Raw genomic sequence first — 17,868 nt, forward strand, 5'->3', positions numbered from 1 at the left:
AAGAAGATTTAGTCGTTTAGTCGTTCAGTCATGTCCGACTCTTCGTGACCCCATGGACCAAAGTACGCCAGGCCCTCCTATCTTCCACTGCCTCTCGGAGTTGTGTCAAATTCATATTGGTTGCTTCGATGACACTGTCCAACCATCTCATACTCTGTCATTCCCTTCTCCTCTTGCCTCCACACTTTCCCTAACATCAGGATCTGTTCCAAGGATTCTTCTCTTCTCATGAGATGACCAAAGTATTGGAGCCTCATCTTCAGGATCTGTCCTTCCAGTGAGCACTCAGGGTTGATTTCCTTTAGAATTGATAGGTTTGTTCTCCTTGCAGTCCAGGGGACTCTCAAGATCCTCCTCCAGCACCACAGTTCAAAAGCATCAATTCTTCAGCAGTCGGCTTTCTTTATGGCCCAGCCCTCACTTTCGTACATCATTACAAGAAAAACCATAGCTTTGACTATGCAGACGTTCGTTGGCAAGGTGATGTCTCTGCTTTTTAAGATGCTGTCGAGGTTTGTCATCGCTTTCCTCCCAAGAAGCAGGCGTCTTTTAATTTTGGGGCTGCTGTCACCATCTACAGTGATCATGGAGCCCAAGAAAGTAAAATCTGTCACTGGCTCCATATCTTCCCCTTCTATTTGCCAGGAGGTGATGGGACCAGTGGCCATGATCTTAGTTTTTTGATGTTGACCTTCCAACTGTTTTGTGCACTCTCCTCTTTCACCCTCATTACAAGGTTCCTTAGTTCCTCCTCACTTTCTGCTGTTAGAGTGGTATCATCTGCATATTGGAGGTTGTTGATATTTGTTCCAGCAATCTTAATTCCGGCTTGGGATTCCTCCAGTCCAGCCTTTCGCATGATGTATTCTACATATAAGTTAAATAAGCAGGGAGACAATATACAGCGTTGTCATACTCCTTTCCCAATTTTGAACCAATCAGTTGTTTCATATCCAGTTCTAACTGTTGCTTCCCGTCCCACGTATAGGTTTCGCGGGAGATAGATGAGGTGTTGAAGCACTCCCATTTCTTTAAGGACTTGCCATAGTTTGCTGTGGTCCACACAGTCAAAGGCTTTTGCATAGTCAATGAAGCAGAAGTAGATCTTTTTCTGGAACTCTCTGGCTTTCTCTATAATCCAGTGCATGTTAGCAATTTGGTCTCTGGTTCCTCTGCCCCTTCTGAATTCAGCTTGTACTTCTGGGAGTTCTCGGTGCACACTGCTGAAGCCTACCGTATTGGATTTTGAGCATAACCTTGCTAGTGTGTGCAAATGAGTGCAATTGTACGGTAGTTGGAGCATTCTTTGGCACTGCCCTTCTTAGGGATTGGGATGTAAACTGATCTTTTCCAGTCCTCTGGCCACTGTTGAGTTTTCCAAACTTGCTGGCATATTGAATGTATCACCTTAACAGCGTCATCTTTTAAGATTTTGAATAGTTCAACTGGAATGCCATCACCTCCACTGGCCTTGTTGTTAGCCAAGCTTTCTAAGGCCCACTTGACTTCACTCTCCAGGATGTCTGGCTCAAGGTCAGCAACCACATTATCTGGGTTGTCTGGGATATCCAAATCTTTCTGGTATAGTTCCTCTGTGTATTCTTGCCACCTCTTCTTGATGTCTTCTGCTTCTGTTAGGTCCTTACCATTTTTGTCCTTTATCATGTCCATCTTTGCACAAAAAGTTCCTCTAATATCTCCAATTTTCCTGAACAGATCTCTGGTTTTTCCTTTTCTATTATTTTCCTCTATTTCTTTGCACTGTTCATTTAAGAAGACCCTCTTGTCTCTCCTTGCTCTTCTTTGGAAGTCTGCATTCAGTTTCCTGTAACTTTCCCTATCTCCCTTGCATTTTTTTCCCTTCTCCTCGCTGCTATTTCTAAGGCCTCGTTGGACAGCCACTTTGCTTTCTTGCATTTCCTTCTCTTTGGGATGGTTTTTGTTGCTGCCTCCTGTACAATGTTACGAGCCTCTATCCAAAGTTCTTCAGGCACTCTATCCACCAAATCGAGTTCCTTAAATCTGTTCTTCGCTTCCACGGTGTATTCATAAGGGATGTGGTTTAGATTATACCTGACTAGCCCAGTGGTTTTTCCTACTGTCTTCAGTTTAAGCTTGAATTTTGCTATGAGAAGCTGATGATCAGAGCCACAATCAGCTCCAGGTCTTGTTTTTGCTGACTGTATAGAGCTTCTCCATCTTTGGCTGCAGAGAATATAATCAATCTGATTTCGATATTGCCCATCTGGTGATTTCCATGTATAGAGTCGCCTCTTGTGTTATTGGTAAAGAGTGTTTGTGATGACCAGCTTGTTCTCTTGACAAAACTCTATTAGCCGTTGCCCTGCTTCATTTTGAACTCCCAGACCAAACTTCCCTGTTGTTCCTTTTATCTCTTGACTCCCGACTTTAGCATTCCAGTCCCCTATAATGACAAGAACATTTTCTTTGGTATCAGTTCTGAAAGGTGTGGTAAGTCTTCATAGAATTGGTCAGTTTCAGCCTCTTCAGCATCGGTGATTAGTGGATAAACTTGGATTACTGTGATGTTGAAAGGTCTGCCTTGGATTCGTATTGACATCATTCTATCATTTTTGATATTATATCCCATTACAGCTTTTCCCACTCTTTTGTTGACTATGAGGGCTACTCCATTCTTTCTATGGGATTCTTGTCCACAATAGTAGATATGATAATCATCTGAATTGAATTTGCCCATTCCTGTCCATTTTATTTCACTGATGCCCAGGATGTTGATGTTTATTCTTGCCATCTCCTGTTTGACCACCTCCAGCTTCCCAAGGTTCATAGATCTTACATTCCAGGTTCCTATGCAGTATTTTTCTTTGCAGCATCGGACTTTCCTATCACCTCCAGGCATGTCCACCGCTGAGCGTCCTTTCGGCTTTGGCCCAACCACTTCATTAGCTGTGGAGCTACTTGTACTTGTCCTCTGCTCTTCCTCAGTAGCATGTTGGATGCCTTCCAACTTGAGGGGCTCATCTTCCAGCTTCATATCTTTTAGCCTTTTGTTTCTGTCCATGAAGTTTTCTTGGCAAAGATACTGGGGTGGCTTGACAGTTCCTGCTCCAGGTGGATCGCGTTTAGTCGGAACTCTCCACTATGACCTGTCCATCTTGGGTGTCCCTGCATGGCATAGCCCATAGCTTCCCTGAGTTACTCAAGCCCCTTCGCCACGACAAGGCAGCAATCTGTGAACGGGGACTTAATGACTTAGCAACAACAACAGAAACATTACAACTGTTTCTCTAGTGCATATGCGTTGTTTTGTTTATGTGGATTCCAGTCCTACATAACAGAGTCCTATGCCTGACAAGGAGCTAAGACATTTAAATAAATTATGAAAGGAGTCGGATATTATGGAAATGTATACTATGATAGAGCATGAAAGGAGAAGAAGATGACAAGTTTGGGAAAACTGAGAATCTGTGAACTGAATGTTATCACCACATACAATTCGGCTGTTTGCTGAGCTGTGTTCTGCAAAACAGTGATGTAACAGTAAAATCACTTAATGGGGAAAGCCTAGCCTAGCAGATAACTCTATGAAAGAGTAAATGGGTGTCAAAAATTATTTAAAACCTTCCTTGTGGATTAAATATATATTCTTAAAGGTTTATGTATATGGGAACTTAAAAGGATTGGATTCAGGGACAGGAACTATAAGTAACCCACAGGTTTTTTTAAAAAACAGCAGGTTATCAGAAAACAGGTGCCTGTTTTACACATCCTGCTTTAATGAGTGGCTTAGCATTAAATCCTCGCAGGATGTCCCTAGCTTCCCAACACTACTGATAGTGCTGGAACAGGGGCAGCCTCGCCCAGCTGCCATGAATAGTCAAAATAATGTCACCCACCAGCCAGTGCCCAGGGTGGCTAGGAAACCTCCTTGGCTCTGGTGGACTCAGGGGCAAATCCAGTGGTTTCTTTTTCCCCACATGGCAAAAGGGTGAGGCTGCCCTGACTATGATGCTGTCATTCACAGTGGGAAGCCTACCAGCACCGGCCAGCCAGGATGGAAACCCTGATGCGGTCTAAAAATTGTGCCAATGTGCACGTTTAAAAACTGCACCAGGGCTTGCATCACGTGAAATGAGCCAAGTCGCTGTGAAGCTACCATGTGAAGTGCAACCTCAATCACTGGCAACCAGTAATTTCACAACCGCCATAATCAAAGCAAGCATCTCATGCATGGCAGGCTCTCCTCTCAGACAGAGGAAGACTACTGTCTCAAGAAGCCAATAATGGTGTCCAGGAAAAGCAGTCCATCCTCCTATGAGTGATCTTCAGCTGTCTGGTCCATCTATGTCAGAGGGCGAAAAAAGCCCATTAAAAGAACCCCTTAAAAAAAGAGATGGCTTTCATTTTTATAACATTGATAGCGGTTTTTGAGAGTCAATTCACGCTTTCAGAAAATTCGGAGGAAAATAATAAATAAAAATAATTCCAGCCTTATTAGAGCAACTTCCTTTTTTGTTTCAGTACCAGTTTTCCCATTGTACTGATATTCAAAGGTACCGTATTTGCTGGCGTACAAGATGACTGGGCGTATAAGAAGCCCCCCCCAACATTTCCACTCAAAATATAGAGTGGATGGCTCTGCTGCAGCACCGGCGGTGGCTGCCCGGGGCTCTGCCTGGGCCCACCCTGGAAGTTCATGGCCAGTGATGAAGAGGGCGAGGAGGAGGGGAAGCAGCCGGGTGGGCGGCAGCAGCGGAGGAGGAGGAGGAGCTCTCTAGTGGCGGGCAGGCAAGCGGGCAGCTGGCTCAGCGGCACGGGGTGGCAGGCAGCCCGGCAGTGGGCTCTGGCCACTGAGGCATGGTCGGCTCTGCTTCTCTCCCTCCGTCCGGATCAACCGCCGGCCTGCCCGCCTGCCTTCCTCCCCGGCTGACGCGGCCCCACGTCACTCACTCAATGGCAGCGGCTCCTTCCTGGTCCAACTGAAGTGCACCCGGTGTATAAGATGACCCCCCCATTTGGAGGCATGTTTTTTGGGTCAAAAAAGTCATCTTGTACGCCGGCAAATACAGTATCTAATTCCTAGTTTATATTGCTGCTTCTATCTCCCCCAGCTATTAACTGCAAGGTTCTGAGACCAGTGTAACAATTGGAGAAATGTGTTAATATGTTACTTTGTGCAAGATCAAATTATTTACAGATGCAAGCAGTAGATAATTTTCCACTCTTGTTCTTGAATGCTTATTTTGACTAATCTTTCTATTCAATGCTCTTTCTACTTGAACGCTTATTTTGACTAATCTTTCTACTCAATTTTGACTAATCTTTCTACTCATTATACAAGTAATTTATGGCCTGCTTATTTTATTTCATCTCCCTCTTTCCCTTCAAAGCAGTTGACTTTATGCTTTTATTGTGCCAATTCCAGATATAATTTTATCTCTGTTCAAATTTAATGCGATGACAATTTGCCTTTAACTTATGGAACACAAAAGGTCCACAATTTTCAGGCATGCCAGAAAATCTTTATAGTGAAGGCCATTTGTTTCCTGAGTCATCGTTATTTTTGGATATCAGAAGATGGTCCTAGGTGAATGTCCCTGTATGTTAGAGGCAGTCCATCATTAGAGTTGAATTCATGTTACTGTTCAGGATATGTAACTGAAGCAGTCTTTCATGTCTAGGAAATCAGGCCTTCAAAGGAAAAATAAAAATACAAATCCATACTTCTGGCTTGAGGACCAACTATAAAACAAAACAAGCTAATTTGCAAATTACAGGAAAGCCCCTTTTGTGACAATTAGACACAATCAACCCTACAAGAATGTCTTATTCTAGTAATAGGTTATCTGTAAGGTTTAGTTGGGCCTAAATAAGCAAAAGCACTAAAATAAGCAATAACCAAAATCCTGTTGCTCAGCATAACAAATGGTGCTAGAGTAAACCTATTGAATCAGTTGTGATTTGGTGAGTTAACTACTCCGCAAGTTACATTGACCCAAATATGTCTACCTTAACTGTGACCTATTTTAGCATAGTAAATCACTGTGATTTTTCATTCCATACAGCAGCCTCCAGACTCATGCTGTCCCCTAGCTGGATCTCTATTTACAGAGGGAAAAAATAGTACCCAGCTGAGAATCACAAGTAGAGATGGGGACAAATAAAAAAATGGATCGGTTTTTCTGACAAATATAGCCAATTTGTTAAATATTCATCGAATCGTATTTGTGGGTTCCAGAGAGGCCCTACGAATATGAAGGGATGAATATTTACCTGTTTTTATTTGTCTTTCATATTTAAAACAAACAAAAAAACACAATTCTGCCTACCGGCTGCCGATTACCTGATTGGCAGCGGAAAGGCAGCCACCCAATACCACAGCCTACCCCACCCCCTTCCTTTTCCTATCTTAAGCCCCACTCCATCCCACCCCCACCAACACCCTCTTACCTTAATCACTGCTGCAGAGGTCTTCTGGCCTTACAGCCACACATGTTAAAAGGGAGACTGGCTGCCCTTTGCAAAGATGGCAGCTGTGGCTTCATTTAGGGTAGGGAAGCTGCAGCTGCCATCTTTGCAAAGGCCTGGATTCCCTTAGCCTGCCTGAGTACATCCCTCGTCTACCTCCTCTGCATGATTGCCCAATCACTGACAGTTGCACACTTCCCGCCTCTGCCTCCTCTGCATGATTATCCACTGAACAGCAGCATTGTGGGCTTCCCTGCCCTGCCTCCTCATCTGAGTGGGCAGCCGCCGGATGTGTGCTGCTACAGTGAGTGGTGGTAGTGCAGAGGAGGCAGGGAAGGGAAAACATGGCACAGAGAGAACACCTGTGTGGCTGTTGTGCCAAACCAGGCCAAACTACTGAACTTCATGCCCATCTCTAGATTGTACTGTTCACTCTCTGAGATCACGCACCTTCCATAGATAAAATGTGTTGCCCGTGTTGGGTTTAATGGTATGTCATATCTTGTACATGAGAGACATGATGCTTTCATGCGACCTGAAATCCCACACAGAGGAGAACACAAACTCTTATCTTTACACACATCATCATCATTATCCTCATCATATCCCATACAGTCAATTCTGACTCATAGCAACCCTTTTCCAGGTTGTTTTCTAGGTACAGAGCACTCAAAAGGAATTTACCATTCCCTTCTTCTAGGACTGTCTTGGGACTGTGTAGCTTACCCACGATTATACCGGCTGGCCCTTCTCCTGGGGGGGCACAGTGGGAAATTGAACTATCAATGTCTGACTCTCCACCAGATACCTAACTCAAGTTATCCAGACAGCTTCCCAAATTTAAGTAGAATAATTTAAAACAAATGCTAAGTGTTTTTGTAAAAAAAAAAGTTCCCATTTTTTAAATGGAGGGAACCAGCAACACTGTTTAATATATTAAATCATTTCTGTCCTCAGGAAATCAGCTGTTTACAACCCTCCGTTCCCCAAATTTCTTCCAATCTTTTTTTTTTTCAGTTTAAAAAACAAAATAATTTATCACCACAATTCGTGAAGTTCTATACAAGAATCTTACCTTTTCCCCTGGAAATCCTGGGATGCCATTTTCTCCTTTAGTACCTTCTTCACCCTACAAAATAAATTTGTTGTAGAGATATTTGTGCTCTTATGAAAATGCAAAGCTGTTTAACAAAATGTTTAAGTCCTTTAAATGTTAAATTCTGCTTTATAAATTCTGCTACATTTTTTATTTTTGCGTTTCTCCTAAATGTGAATGGCAAAAGGAACCACCCACCCAAAAGAGAAAGAGAGAGAGAGAGAGAGAATAGCAAGCGTTTTACTGAACAAAACATTCTATGTACTGTAAAGAGGACAAATCAAATAGCAAATTAGACCTGAAAGATTTAAAATCTACAGTGATGTTTCTAGCAAAATAAAGCAAGAATTAAATTTACCCTTGCATTAGTTCATGACATAACATTCATGGTCTCTTGGCATTGCAGAAAGAAATACCAGTGTCAAGGACCTTTGATTAGTAGAGAAAAGAATTGTTCCACTTGGAAAACTTAATTCACAAAATCCAAAAGTTCTAGCACCAGTCTACATTCACTACAAGTCCTTACTCAATGGTGAACACAAAAGCCACCATGCTTCAGGTTTTAACCATTCAAAGTGGGGATAGCAAAACTTTGTTATTGGAATAGCATATAAAATCTACTGGCCTTACCCTATGGCCTCCTGAGCAAGCATAAACCAAAATCCAGCTACCCACCAAATATGACTACTGAAATTAAAGATGAGATATCTTAAATACAGTCTTCAGCAAGAAGGTTTTCTAACTCAAGTATTATTTTTTTTAAAAAAAACCTTTTTTCGAATGACGCTTCTCTAAAATTTGTAAAGAACAGATCCTCAACAGTATGTAAGTAACCCAAAGTCTGCAGACTTCAGGAATTATAGATTCTGAAGGTCTGGACCATTGTCCACTAATGAACTTAATAATAATAATATGCCCTTTGGCTGATGTAACATTAGGGATCAAAAATTAAAAACAACAACAGGAAAGCTGCAGTCTGGTACAGAATAATAATAATTAGCCATGTATGCCTGCATTCTAATGCATAAATAAAGGAATATGTTTTGCCAGTATTATGACACTAATCTGATTCTCCAGGCACTTCTTCCATGATGTATTGTTATAGCCTTTCCTCTTCCTTGTTTGATAGTTATTGGGAAGATCATATGTTGCATGCTTCTAATACACAGCTAATCTCTCTAGACCGTAAACTGAAAGTGGAATATCAGAAGGGTGAATTAGAATTGAGTGTACAAGAGAGAAAGTGTTTCTAAAAACTGGTTACTTGTGCATGTATTTATTTTATCTAGTTAAGTTACAAACAAAAGTCCTATAACAGAATAGCCCCTTACAATTTGTTACAAAGAGCGCTCCACGTGGCGCAAAGCTGCCACTATGTTTGCACTTTGCTTGCCTGCTCGGAGGAGATGAGCGCAGGAAAATTACATCAAGGCCAGGGGGAGGAGGAGCTTGAAGGAGCCTTCATCTTGCCTGCCTCTCCCGAGATTGGCCTCTGTTTGTTTGTGCAATCAGGCCCTTCAGGAGAGACATATGTGACAGCATTGCCTGGTGGGCAGAGCGCTATGCTGTCGGCTGTTGTAATAACAGAGGAGCAGCACCGTTGCTCGGGAGTCAGGGCAGCAGCAGACGAAGCAAGCCGGGAGCCCGAGGGTGTCCTGTTAGAGCAGTGGTCCCCAACCTTGGGCCTCCAGATGTTCTTGGAATACAACTCCCAGAAGCCCTCACCACCACCACGGCTGGCCAGGATTTCTGGGAGTTGAAGTCCAAGAACATCTGGAGGCCCAAGGTTGGGGACCACGGTGTTAGAGGATAGGGAGGAGAGACGGACAGAGGCAGCTGAGGTTGTGGTAGTTGGTAGCACACTGGGGTCAGGAGTGGTCAGTGGCAGTCCAGACAGGGCTGCAAACCTGCCACCAGGGGAGCCACCACACACAGATACAGTGGCATAAGGTGAGTGTATTTGGCCATGGGTGCAGTGAGCCCACCCGGGTTCAACCAAATGCCCACTGCGCCAGTGATGTCAGCTAATCCAAGTGGGACACTGCCGAGGGTTTCACCAGCACCAGCTTCAAAGCCTTGGACGGCACCCTACCCTCAGTGGTTCATGACCAGTCAGGCCCCAGGTTTCGCTGAAGGAATTTAGACAGTCATCCCTTTCCCCTATTCCGGATACTGGTTATAACTCTGTTTTGTGCAGGGCTCTCCCTTATGGGGATCAGCCCCTGCTACTGGGGGAATCATCTCGTTCCATCCACAATAGAAACAATTTGGAGGCAGGAATACATTGATGTTTTTAAACAGAAAGTTGGAGGAGAAGAAGGGAGATAAGGAAGATGATAGAGAGAAAAAAGAATTAGGAGAAAGAAGCCTGAGAGGTGCTGGGCTAACTGGCTTCCAGGTTTCTTCATTAATGCCAGAATCATTGTGAGGGCGCAACCTTCATGCCTTTTCACTGATTCAATATATGGACTTGATTTACTGGGCCTCTGTGGATTTCCCGGGGCATGTGCGGCTTCTCTGTGATGAGGGGTTCCGTATGGGAGTGGCGATTCACCCAGAGATGCACTGGGATGTGCAGCACCATGGTTTATGGTTTACAGTTGATGACCCCATCCTGGCCCAACTTGGATGACTGCTTTGACAGCTGTCATTTGATTCAAAAAGCAGTTGCAACAAATATTCCCCACACATTGGCGTGTCAGGTGGTTCAACCCCACTTGGTCCGCTGGGAGTTTAATTCCAAAGGGTTTCGTAGCTGCAAGCCATGTAGATTTAGGCACCAATGCTCCATCTGCAGTGCCCCACATGGATCATTTACCTGCTTCGGGGGAGACCAGGGCCAGGGGCAAATAGGGAACAAGAGAATACAAAGAGGCCACCTCCTGGGTCGGCTAACTCTGGAAAAGGGCCCCAGCCCAATTACAGTTTCAGTATTGGAGAAATGGCTGGAGTTATATCCAGATAAAGAAGCAGCCAGTTATTTGAGGAAAGGATTTAGGTGTGGTTTTAGGATCCCATTTCAAGGTAAGAGGGTAGCTGCTATGTGCAAAATTTTAAGTCAGTTGTAGGAATGGAAGAGGTGATAAGGAAAAAGATTTGCAAAGCAATAGCAGAAGGGAGAGTGCTAGGCCCATTTAAGGAGTCATGGGTTCAAACGCTGAGGGCCTCCTCATTGGGAGTGATGCCTGAAAAGCACTGGGTGAATATAGACTTATTCACCATTTGTCATACCTGGCAGGGGACTCAGTTAATGATATGATCCCCCAGGAATTGTGTTCTTTTAAGTACAGTGGTGCCCCGCATAGCGAGGTTAATCCGTTCCGAATTAACCCTCGCTATGAGGAAACATCGCTAAATGGGACGCAAAATGCCATTGGAACGCATTAAACTTAGTTTAATGCGTTCCAATGGCTTCTATACTCACCGTTAAGCGAAGTTTCCTCATAGCGACGCCATTTTCGCGCCTTCGGTAAGCGAGGGCAGGGCGCGAAAATGGTTGCGGCGGCCATTTTGGGTCATCCGGTGGCCATTTTGGAGCCGCTGAACAGCTGATTTCCCGGCGTCGCAATGAGAAGATCGGTAAGCGAAACACTTACCGATCTTCGCAATGCGAGTTTTGGCCATAGAGGCCATCGGTAAGCGATCGCATTAGCGATCTCAAAAAAGAGATCGCTATGCGATTTCGTCATTATACAGTGCACTCGTTAAGCGAGGCACCACTGTACACCTCATTTGATACAGCAGTATATGTGATTAGGACATGTGGACATGGTGCAGAATTGGCTAAATGCAACATTCAGTCAGCATTTCATTTGCTGCTGGTGCACTCTAGTGATTTTGTGTTACCTAGGTTTGTCAATGGCATGTTCCATATCTTGTGCAGCATTTGAGCGTTTCCGCTTGTTCTTGGAGTGGATGCTCAAGCACAGAGTGGGGTTCCCTCATGCAGTGCATTATTATCTTTTTTGTTGCAGGCAAGGGACCTCCCATTGTGAATGGATCCTGAAGTCATTTCAGAGGATAGCCAGAGAATTAGCAGTTCCCCTTGCTGCAGAAAAAAACGGAGGGGCCAGCCATGGTTCTCACTTTTCTAGGAATCAAATTAGACACTGTTCAACAATCTAGCAGGTTACCTGATGACAAATTAGTGGACCTCAGGTTACGGTTAAGGGCCATGCTGACTAATCAAAAAGTTACGTTGAGAGAGTTTCAAGTAGTGCTTGGCCATCTCAATTTCACGTGCAAAGTAGTAGCACCGGGCAGGGCTTTCCTTAGGTGACTTTGTGAGGCCATGAAAGGACTTTCAAAGCCACATCATCAGAGGTACCTTTCAGCTGGGATGGAGGAGGATTTGGTTGTATAGTTGCGTTTTTTAGATAGCTTCAATGGAGTATCATTTTGGCAGGATACAGTCCGCCTGGAGACAGATTTACAGGTGCATTCTCTTGCTGCAGGCTCTTTGGGTTATGGAATTTATTTTAAGGCCAGGTGGTGTTATGGGTTATGGCCCAAGGAGTGGCATGATCTGGAATTCACTAGGGACCTTACCTTTTTGGAATTTTTTTTCCAATTGTAGGGGCGCTATGGCTCTGGGCAGGCATGAGGGCCAATTGTGCTGCAACCTTTTGGTGTGACAACATGGCAATGATTCATGTGGTAAATTCTCTCTCATCAAGATCAGGGAGGGTCACATGTTTAGCGTGGGCATTTACGTTGCACTGTTTACAGTTTAATATAGTTTTTCAGGAGCGATATGTGTGAGGTGTAAACAATGCTCTGGCTGACGCCCTGTCCCATCAACAGATTGACTGGTTCAGGGTGTTGGCTCTGGGGGCACAGTCCCAGCCAGATGTCTTGCTGGAAGAGGTATGAAACCTTGGTGGGCTGAGGCCAATAGGGCCATTAGTCTAGCACTGGCACCCCGCACTAGGTGCAGTCATGCAACGGTCTTCAAGAAGTTTTATGCTTTCTGTATACAGAGAGGTTTAGGTCAACCGTGGCCCATTACTGTTGACCAATATGGGGTGCATTTACATCAATAAGGTTTAGCCCCTAGGTCTATTCAAGGTAAGATATCCTGAAGATGATTTGGGATATCAAGTCCTGAAGCATCTAGTATGGTTAACCTTCCTACTTCAGAGCACAGTTTGCTGTCCTCTGAAGAAACCGGCCACAGAGACTGGCGAAACGTTAAGAAGAACCACCTTCAGAACACGGCCAAGAAGCCCGAAAAACCCACAACAACCACTTCCTACCATACTTTAGGAGATTCCCTTTTCTGTCTCATTGCATAGAGGATGCAAGGAACCAACTGTTTTAGATCAGATTCTTCCAGTTGCTGCTCTGAAATCTCAAGTACAATAGAGCCAGTCTTTCCCATTCTGAATCTTGGAGCTATGAGGCGATAAGAAGATCCTGAAAGCCAGAAATCTTCAACTTGGCAAGGGTAAAAAAGGGATCTCATTATTTGGATAATGAGATTATAAAAAGGATTATTTGATTTTAAAAATACAAATGTAGTGATCAATGTAAATGTTTTTGTGCCTATAGCTTCTACGTCTTCAGTCACTACGTCTCTAACCTCTCCAGTCCAGGTCAGCAATCCCAATTGAAGCCAATTTCACTCTTCTTCTCTTTTTTTCAAAGCAGCAGGATAGTGAGGAAGAAAGTCAGGTGGAAAGACCTGACAGACTACATCCAGCCCATGGGGTGGAGGTTCCACACCACAACATTAAACCACAGTTAAACCATGTTTTAGCATTACATTTAAAAGTTTAGTTTCTTTCTGGACTGTTGCACTCCACCATCCTCTACAACTATTGTAAAGTAAGTGCAGTTTGCCAAGTCATCTGAACCCTCTATTATGCTTAGCCCTACCCAGGATTGTTAAAAACAATGTAATTTCATAAAACGTGGTGTGGAACAAGCTTATTTCTTCCAATTAAAATTAGCTACATTTAAAATTAACCACAGTTTGTCTGGGTTCAAACGATGCAGCAAACTATATTGTCATTAATCAAAAACTTACAGATTCCTCCTCACAGAGGGAGGGAAATAAATAAATAAATAAATAAATAAATAAATAAATAAATAAAATAAATAAATAAATAAATAAATAAATAAATAAATAAATAAATGCTCCAGAGATGTGTAGGGCACATGGGCTTGTTGGAGCTAAAGTTGTAAGCCTAAACAATGGTTAAACTAGCTCACTGAATCAATATTCATTAGAAATTGGGTCTCAAAAACAAACAATTTTCACTCTGGAAATGTCCACTTTTTCTGAACATCCACACCATCTCATAAGTACGTTTAGGTTGCACAACCTCTAAAATTCCATGATTCATCACAAAATCTAGCTGACGCAAAAATCTCCTACACATCCAGTACAGGAAAACATATGTTGCTGTCTGTTAAACGTTGTGTGTGGGAGAGGTGTGTATGTGAGATATTAGGTACGTAGCAGAGTGAAATACGAAATGTCACATATCAAGGCTATATCTAGCAATATTAAACAAAACGCATGATATGAATAAGAGGCTTTGAAAAGGAAGATGGGCTCTGAAACACAGGCAGGCCCCCAGGTTTGCAGATGAGATGCCCCATTCTGCAAGGATAATTCCTGAGATAAGCAACTGTCCATACAGCTGTGCTAGGTTACAACATGGTCTCACATCACTGTTTCTACCAGCATAAGGAATGAGAAGTAATTAGCCAATGCACTAAGCTCGTGTTTTCAAAAAGTAAATATCTGCAAGTCACTACTGCTGTCTACATAGTAAATTGCCTCCACAAGCAATATCCTGCTGCTTTTATACCTGTCTTCTTCTAATCACAGATTTCCTTTGCAGAAATTCAAAGGGCTGCACCTGTACAATCCAGCTGGCAACACTTATTTATTGGCATGGGCACAGGGGGATGAGCAAATCAAGCAAAATGAGCCACACATGCTGCACTCAACCCAGAAATTCAAATCCAGTGAATTGAAGTAATTATGTTTACGCTTTCCCATTGAAATGGTTTTGAATGCAAGCATGTGAAGCTGGCTCACTCACCCAGCAACAGGATGGCACCCTGATGACTATGTTATTAGCAACTGCCTCCAATGTTTAGGAGGATAGACAACAGCAGGATCAGAAGTGACTCACGTCAACTTCTCTGCGTGCCCATAGAATGAGCTTTATGTCATATTTTTGCTTCCTGTCTTGTTATCAGCTATTTTAAGAGAGCTCTGAACTATTCTGTTGTCTCCAGTAGTATATTTTTACATGCAATCTACTTCAAATTTCTGTAGTTCTGTGTTCTGATATTCAGATTCAAGGGCAAAGAAAGACTTAATGACATTAATTAGATCCTACACACAATGTGTGACACTTAGTGTGGTATAAGTGGACAGAATGAAAGACACTGAGTATTCAGGGGACCTGGGTTCAAACGAGCACTCAGCTGGGTGTTGGAACTGGTAAAACCACTCCTTAAATATCTCACTTACCTTACCTTGAAAGCCCTACTAGGGTAGCTATAAGTTGGTTCCAACTGGTGGCACATAACACACACATGCCTGATACATACAGCAGCTCCGTAACAACAATAAAGCAGCTATTCTCCTTAAGCCCTTCTGATAACAATATCCAGAGTTGACCATACGATTATGAGAGATGGACTCCAAAAAAAGTAACTTTTCCCATCTCTAACAAAGTGTTGGAACAAATTAGATTCTAAAGGTATGCCTATTTTGCATGATTTTCATTTTAATAGAAAGAGGGTTGAATCTTGCAAGCTGTTCAGTTTAACAGTAGCTGATCTACTACAAGCTGCCCAGAGGCAGTTAACAATTCGCTTGAGACTGTTGGTGCATCATATGGGTTCGTAGTATCCTTAACATTTTATTCCACAGCTTCCTCCCAGTATGATCTTTTACCAAGATTGCAACTATAGATAGTCCAATTATCCTGAGCTGGATCAATCTAGAACATGCCAAACAGTATTGCTTTCAGGTGCTGCATGTCATTTGAAGTACTCCTTGCATCCACATGCAAGGATCAACCACACCACAACTTAAGCAATCTTGTTTGGCATAATGTAGACCAATCATCTTTCCTTTTAGGGGGAAAAATCCTCCTCCCGTCTCCTCTTCCATGCTTTATGTAAGTCCTTTAATGATCTTGAGAAATTGAAGGCTTCTCCCCACAAAAAGTCCTTTCAAAGCATTGTTGATATGATGGTTTTCAGAAACAATTTGAAAGGAATGGAACACTTCCTTCTTCTCCACAGACTTTTAAAAGGGCTATTTTGTTTTGTTTTGTCTTACAGACTCCAGATTTCTTTGAACATGCTGATAACCTCACTGTTTCTCTACCTCCTGCCCCCACCACTTTCAGTTCCAGTTTAACCAGCATTCACCAACTAATTCTTTATGAGAGTGAGCAAAATTGTTTTAATGAAAACCAATGGAAGCTACATGACCAACCAGCCCTACACCATCGCATAAGGTGAGTGGTTTAACTCAGTGGTCCCCAACCTTGGGCCTCCAGATGTTCTTGGACTTCAACTCCCAGAAATCCTGGCTAGGAGATGTGGTAGTGAAGGCTTCTGGGAGTTGTAGTCCAGGAATATCTGGACGCCCAAGGTTGGGGACCACTGGTTTAACTGACTGAAATAATCTGTATGGAATTAGAACTCCTGAAAGAGGATTCCTGTCACAGCTTGTTTGGTCCTCCATCCTAAACTTGAGATATATGTTCATTTCAACAAGATGAGATTTAGGGAAAAATGTCCTGAGGGAATACAATGGACTATATCAATGCAAACTTAAAAGGGGAAGGAGTCATTTCTGAATACCTAACCAAATAACATGTTGGTAGAAAATCAGGACAAAGAATTCTCTCCCAGCCCTTTGTTCAAAACATAGACATATTTGACTGGTTTTTCTGTTTATTGAGTATTTCATGGAGTGGTTTTTGTAGGTTTTTCGGGCTGTTTGAACTTGTTCTGAGGGTTTTTCTTCCTAACGTTTCTCCAGTTACAACAAAAAACACGCTGATCACCATAATTACCCAATCTCCTGAAAAAGGACAAAAGCTGATCCCACAGCTATAAATACTCAACTATTCCACAAACTGCACCAGAGCACAGACAGAGTCCTGTCCTCTGAAGATGCCGGCTGTAGAGACTGGTGAAACATTAGGAAGAAAAACCCTCAGAACATGACCAAACAGCCTGAAAAGCCTACAACAACCATAAGATCCCGGCCGTGAAAGCCTTCAAGAATACATTGCTTCATGGAGTGTTTAACATAAAGGAAGCATTCATAAATACAGTTCTCCACCTGCAGCCAGGAATGTCTCAGTCCATTCTACTACTTCAATCTGCTTCAAGTATATAGCAGGCCTCCAGTGTCATCAGGGCTATGGGGCTGTGGATTATGGCTACATGCCTATCAAATATGTCTATGTTTTTGAGAATGCAACTGGGCTTCCTTCCAAATAAATTTGTTTCACATAATGATGCCAGCCTCTGTGCCAACTACATTGTTTTTACTTTGTTCTGCTTTCTCACATCAATGCCACTTAAATTCCCAAAGGAGACAGTGAGGTTAACAATGATAAAAGAGAGGAAGGAGGAGTTGAAGAAGGAACATAACCAGGTCTTTGAAAGGCAGAATATGTCAAACAAATCTGGAAAAGACCATTGGTCTTCTGGATAAGAGAAATATAGTCTGTTTGGGTTTCAGCAAAATGTCTGCTACTATGGAAGATTATTACCTAAATTGGAAATCATCAGTTTCAAGGGAATATTATAGATAAATAAGAATATGGTTAAGCCAATACAGAAAGGGCTTCATGGAAAGATTTCTTTTTAATGTTGCTTGCATGCATATGGACATATCAAGTATCAGCTCAGGAGAGCTGATTCTCAACTCTAGTTTGGGTGGTGAGAGTAGGAGGATGTCACTGAAATATGAACCTGAAGTGGAATATCCTGGTGAAATTAGGAGGCATGGTTAGCAAAATAGGGAGTATGAGTCAGAGTTTCAGTATGAGTTGAGATAGTGTTCAGCATACACTTTGGAGAATACTAGTAGCTCAAATGCCAAAAGAATTATATCTTTGTAATCTGAAAACTACAGTGAAAGAAGTCATGGTCCTCCTAGCCACCTATGTAATTTTAGAAGGAAAAGACACTGAAAGCAGGGTGCCCACCAACAAGAGTAAGAATGATGGAAATTTATAAAGAAGATGGTTCTTCAGATCCAAGTGTCCCATATAATTTAGAGTTTCACAGGTGTGCAGAACAGTGGATGTGGGATATTATTTTATGTA

General features: G+C 42.8%; 1 protein-coding gene across 3 annotated transcripts in view; it reads right to left on the reverse strand.

The window, feature by feature from the left end:
• The window catches only part of COL19A1 (collagen type XIX alpha 1 chain), a 217,577-nt gene that overhangs the window by 130,938 nt on the left and 68,771 nt on the right, over positions 1-17,868 (reverse strand). For all 3 annotated transcript variants that reach the window (XM_073000073.2, XM_078386107.1, XM_073000079.2), the window contains one exon: positions 7,526-7,579. In XM_073000073.2, the coding sequence (XP_072856174.2) occupies positions 7,526-7,579 (54 nt within the window). The remainder of the gene's footprint in view (positions 1-7,525; positions 7,580-17,868) is intronic.

The sequence above is a fragment of the Pogona vitticeps genome, chromosome 1, assembly GCF_051106095.1.
Source record: "Pogona vitticeps strain Pit_001003342236 chromosome 1, PviZW2.1, whole genome shotgun sequence".
Taxonomy (NCBI): Eukaryota; Metazoa; Chordata; class Lepidosauria; order Squamata; family Agamidae; genus Pogona; species Pogona vitticeps.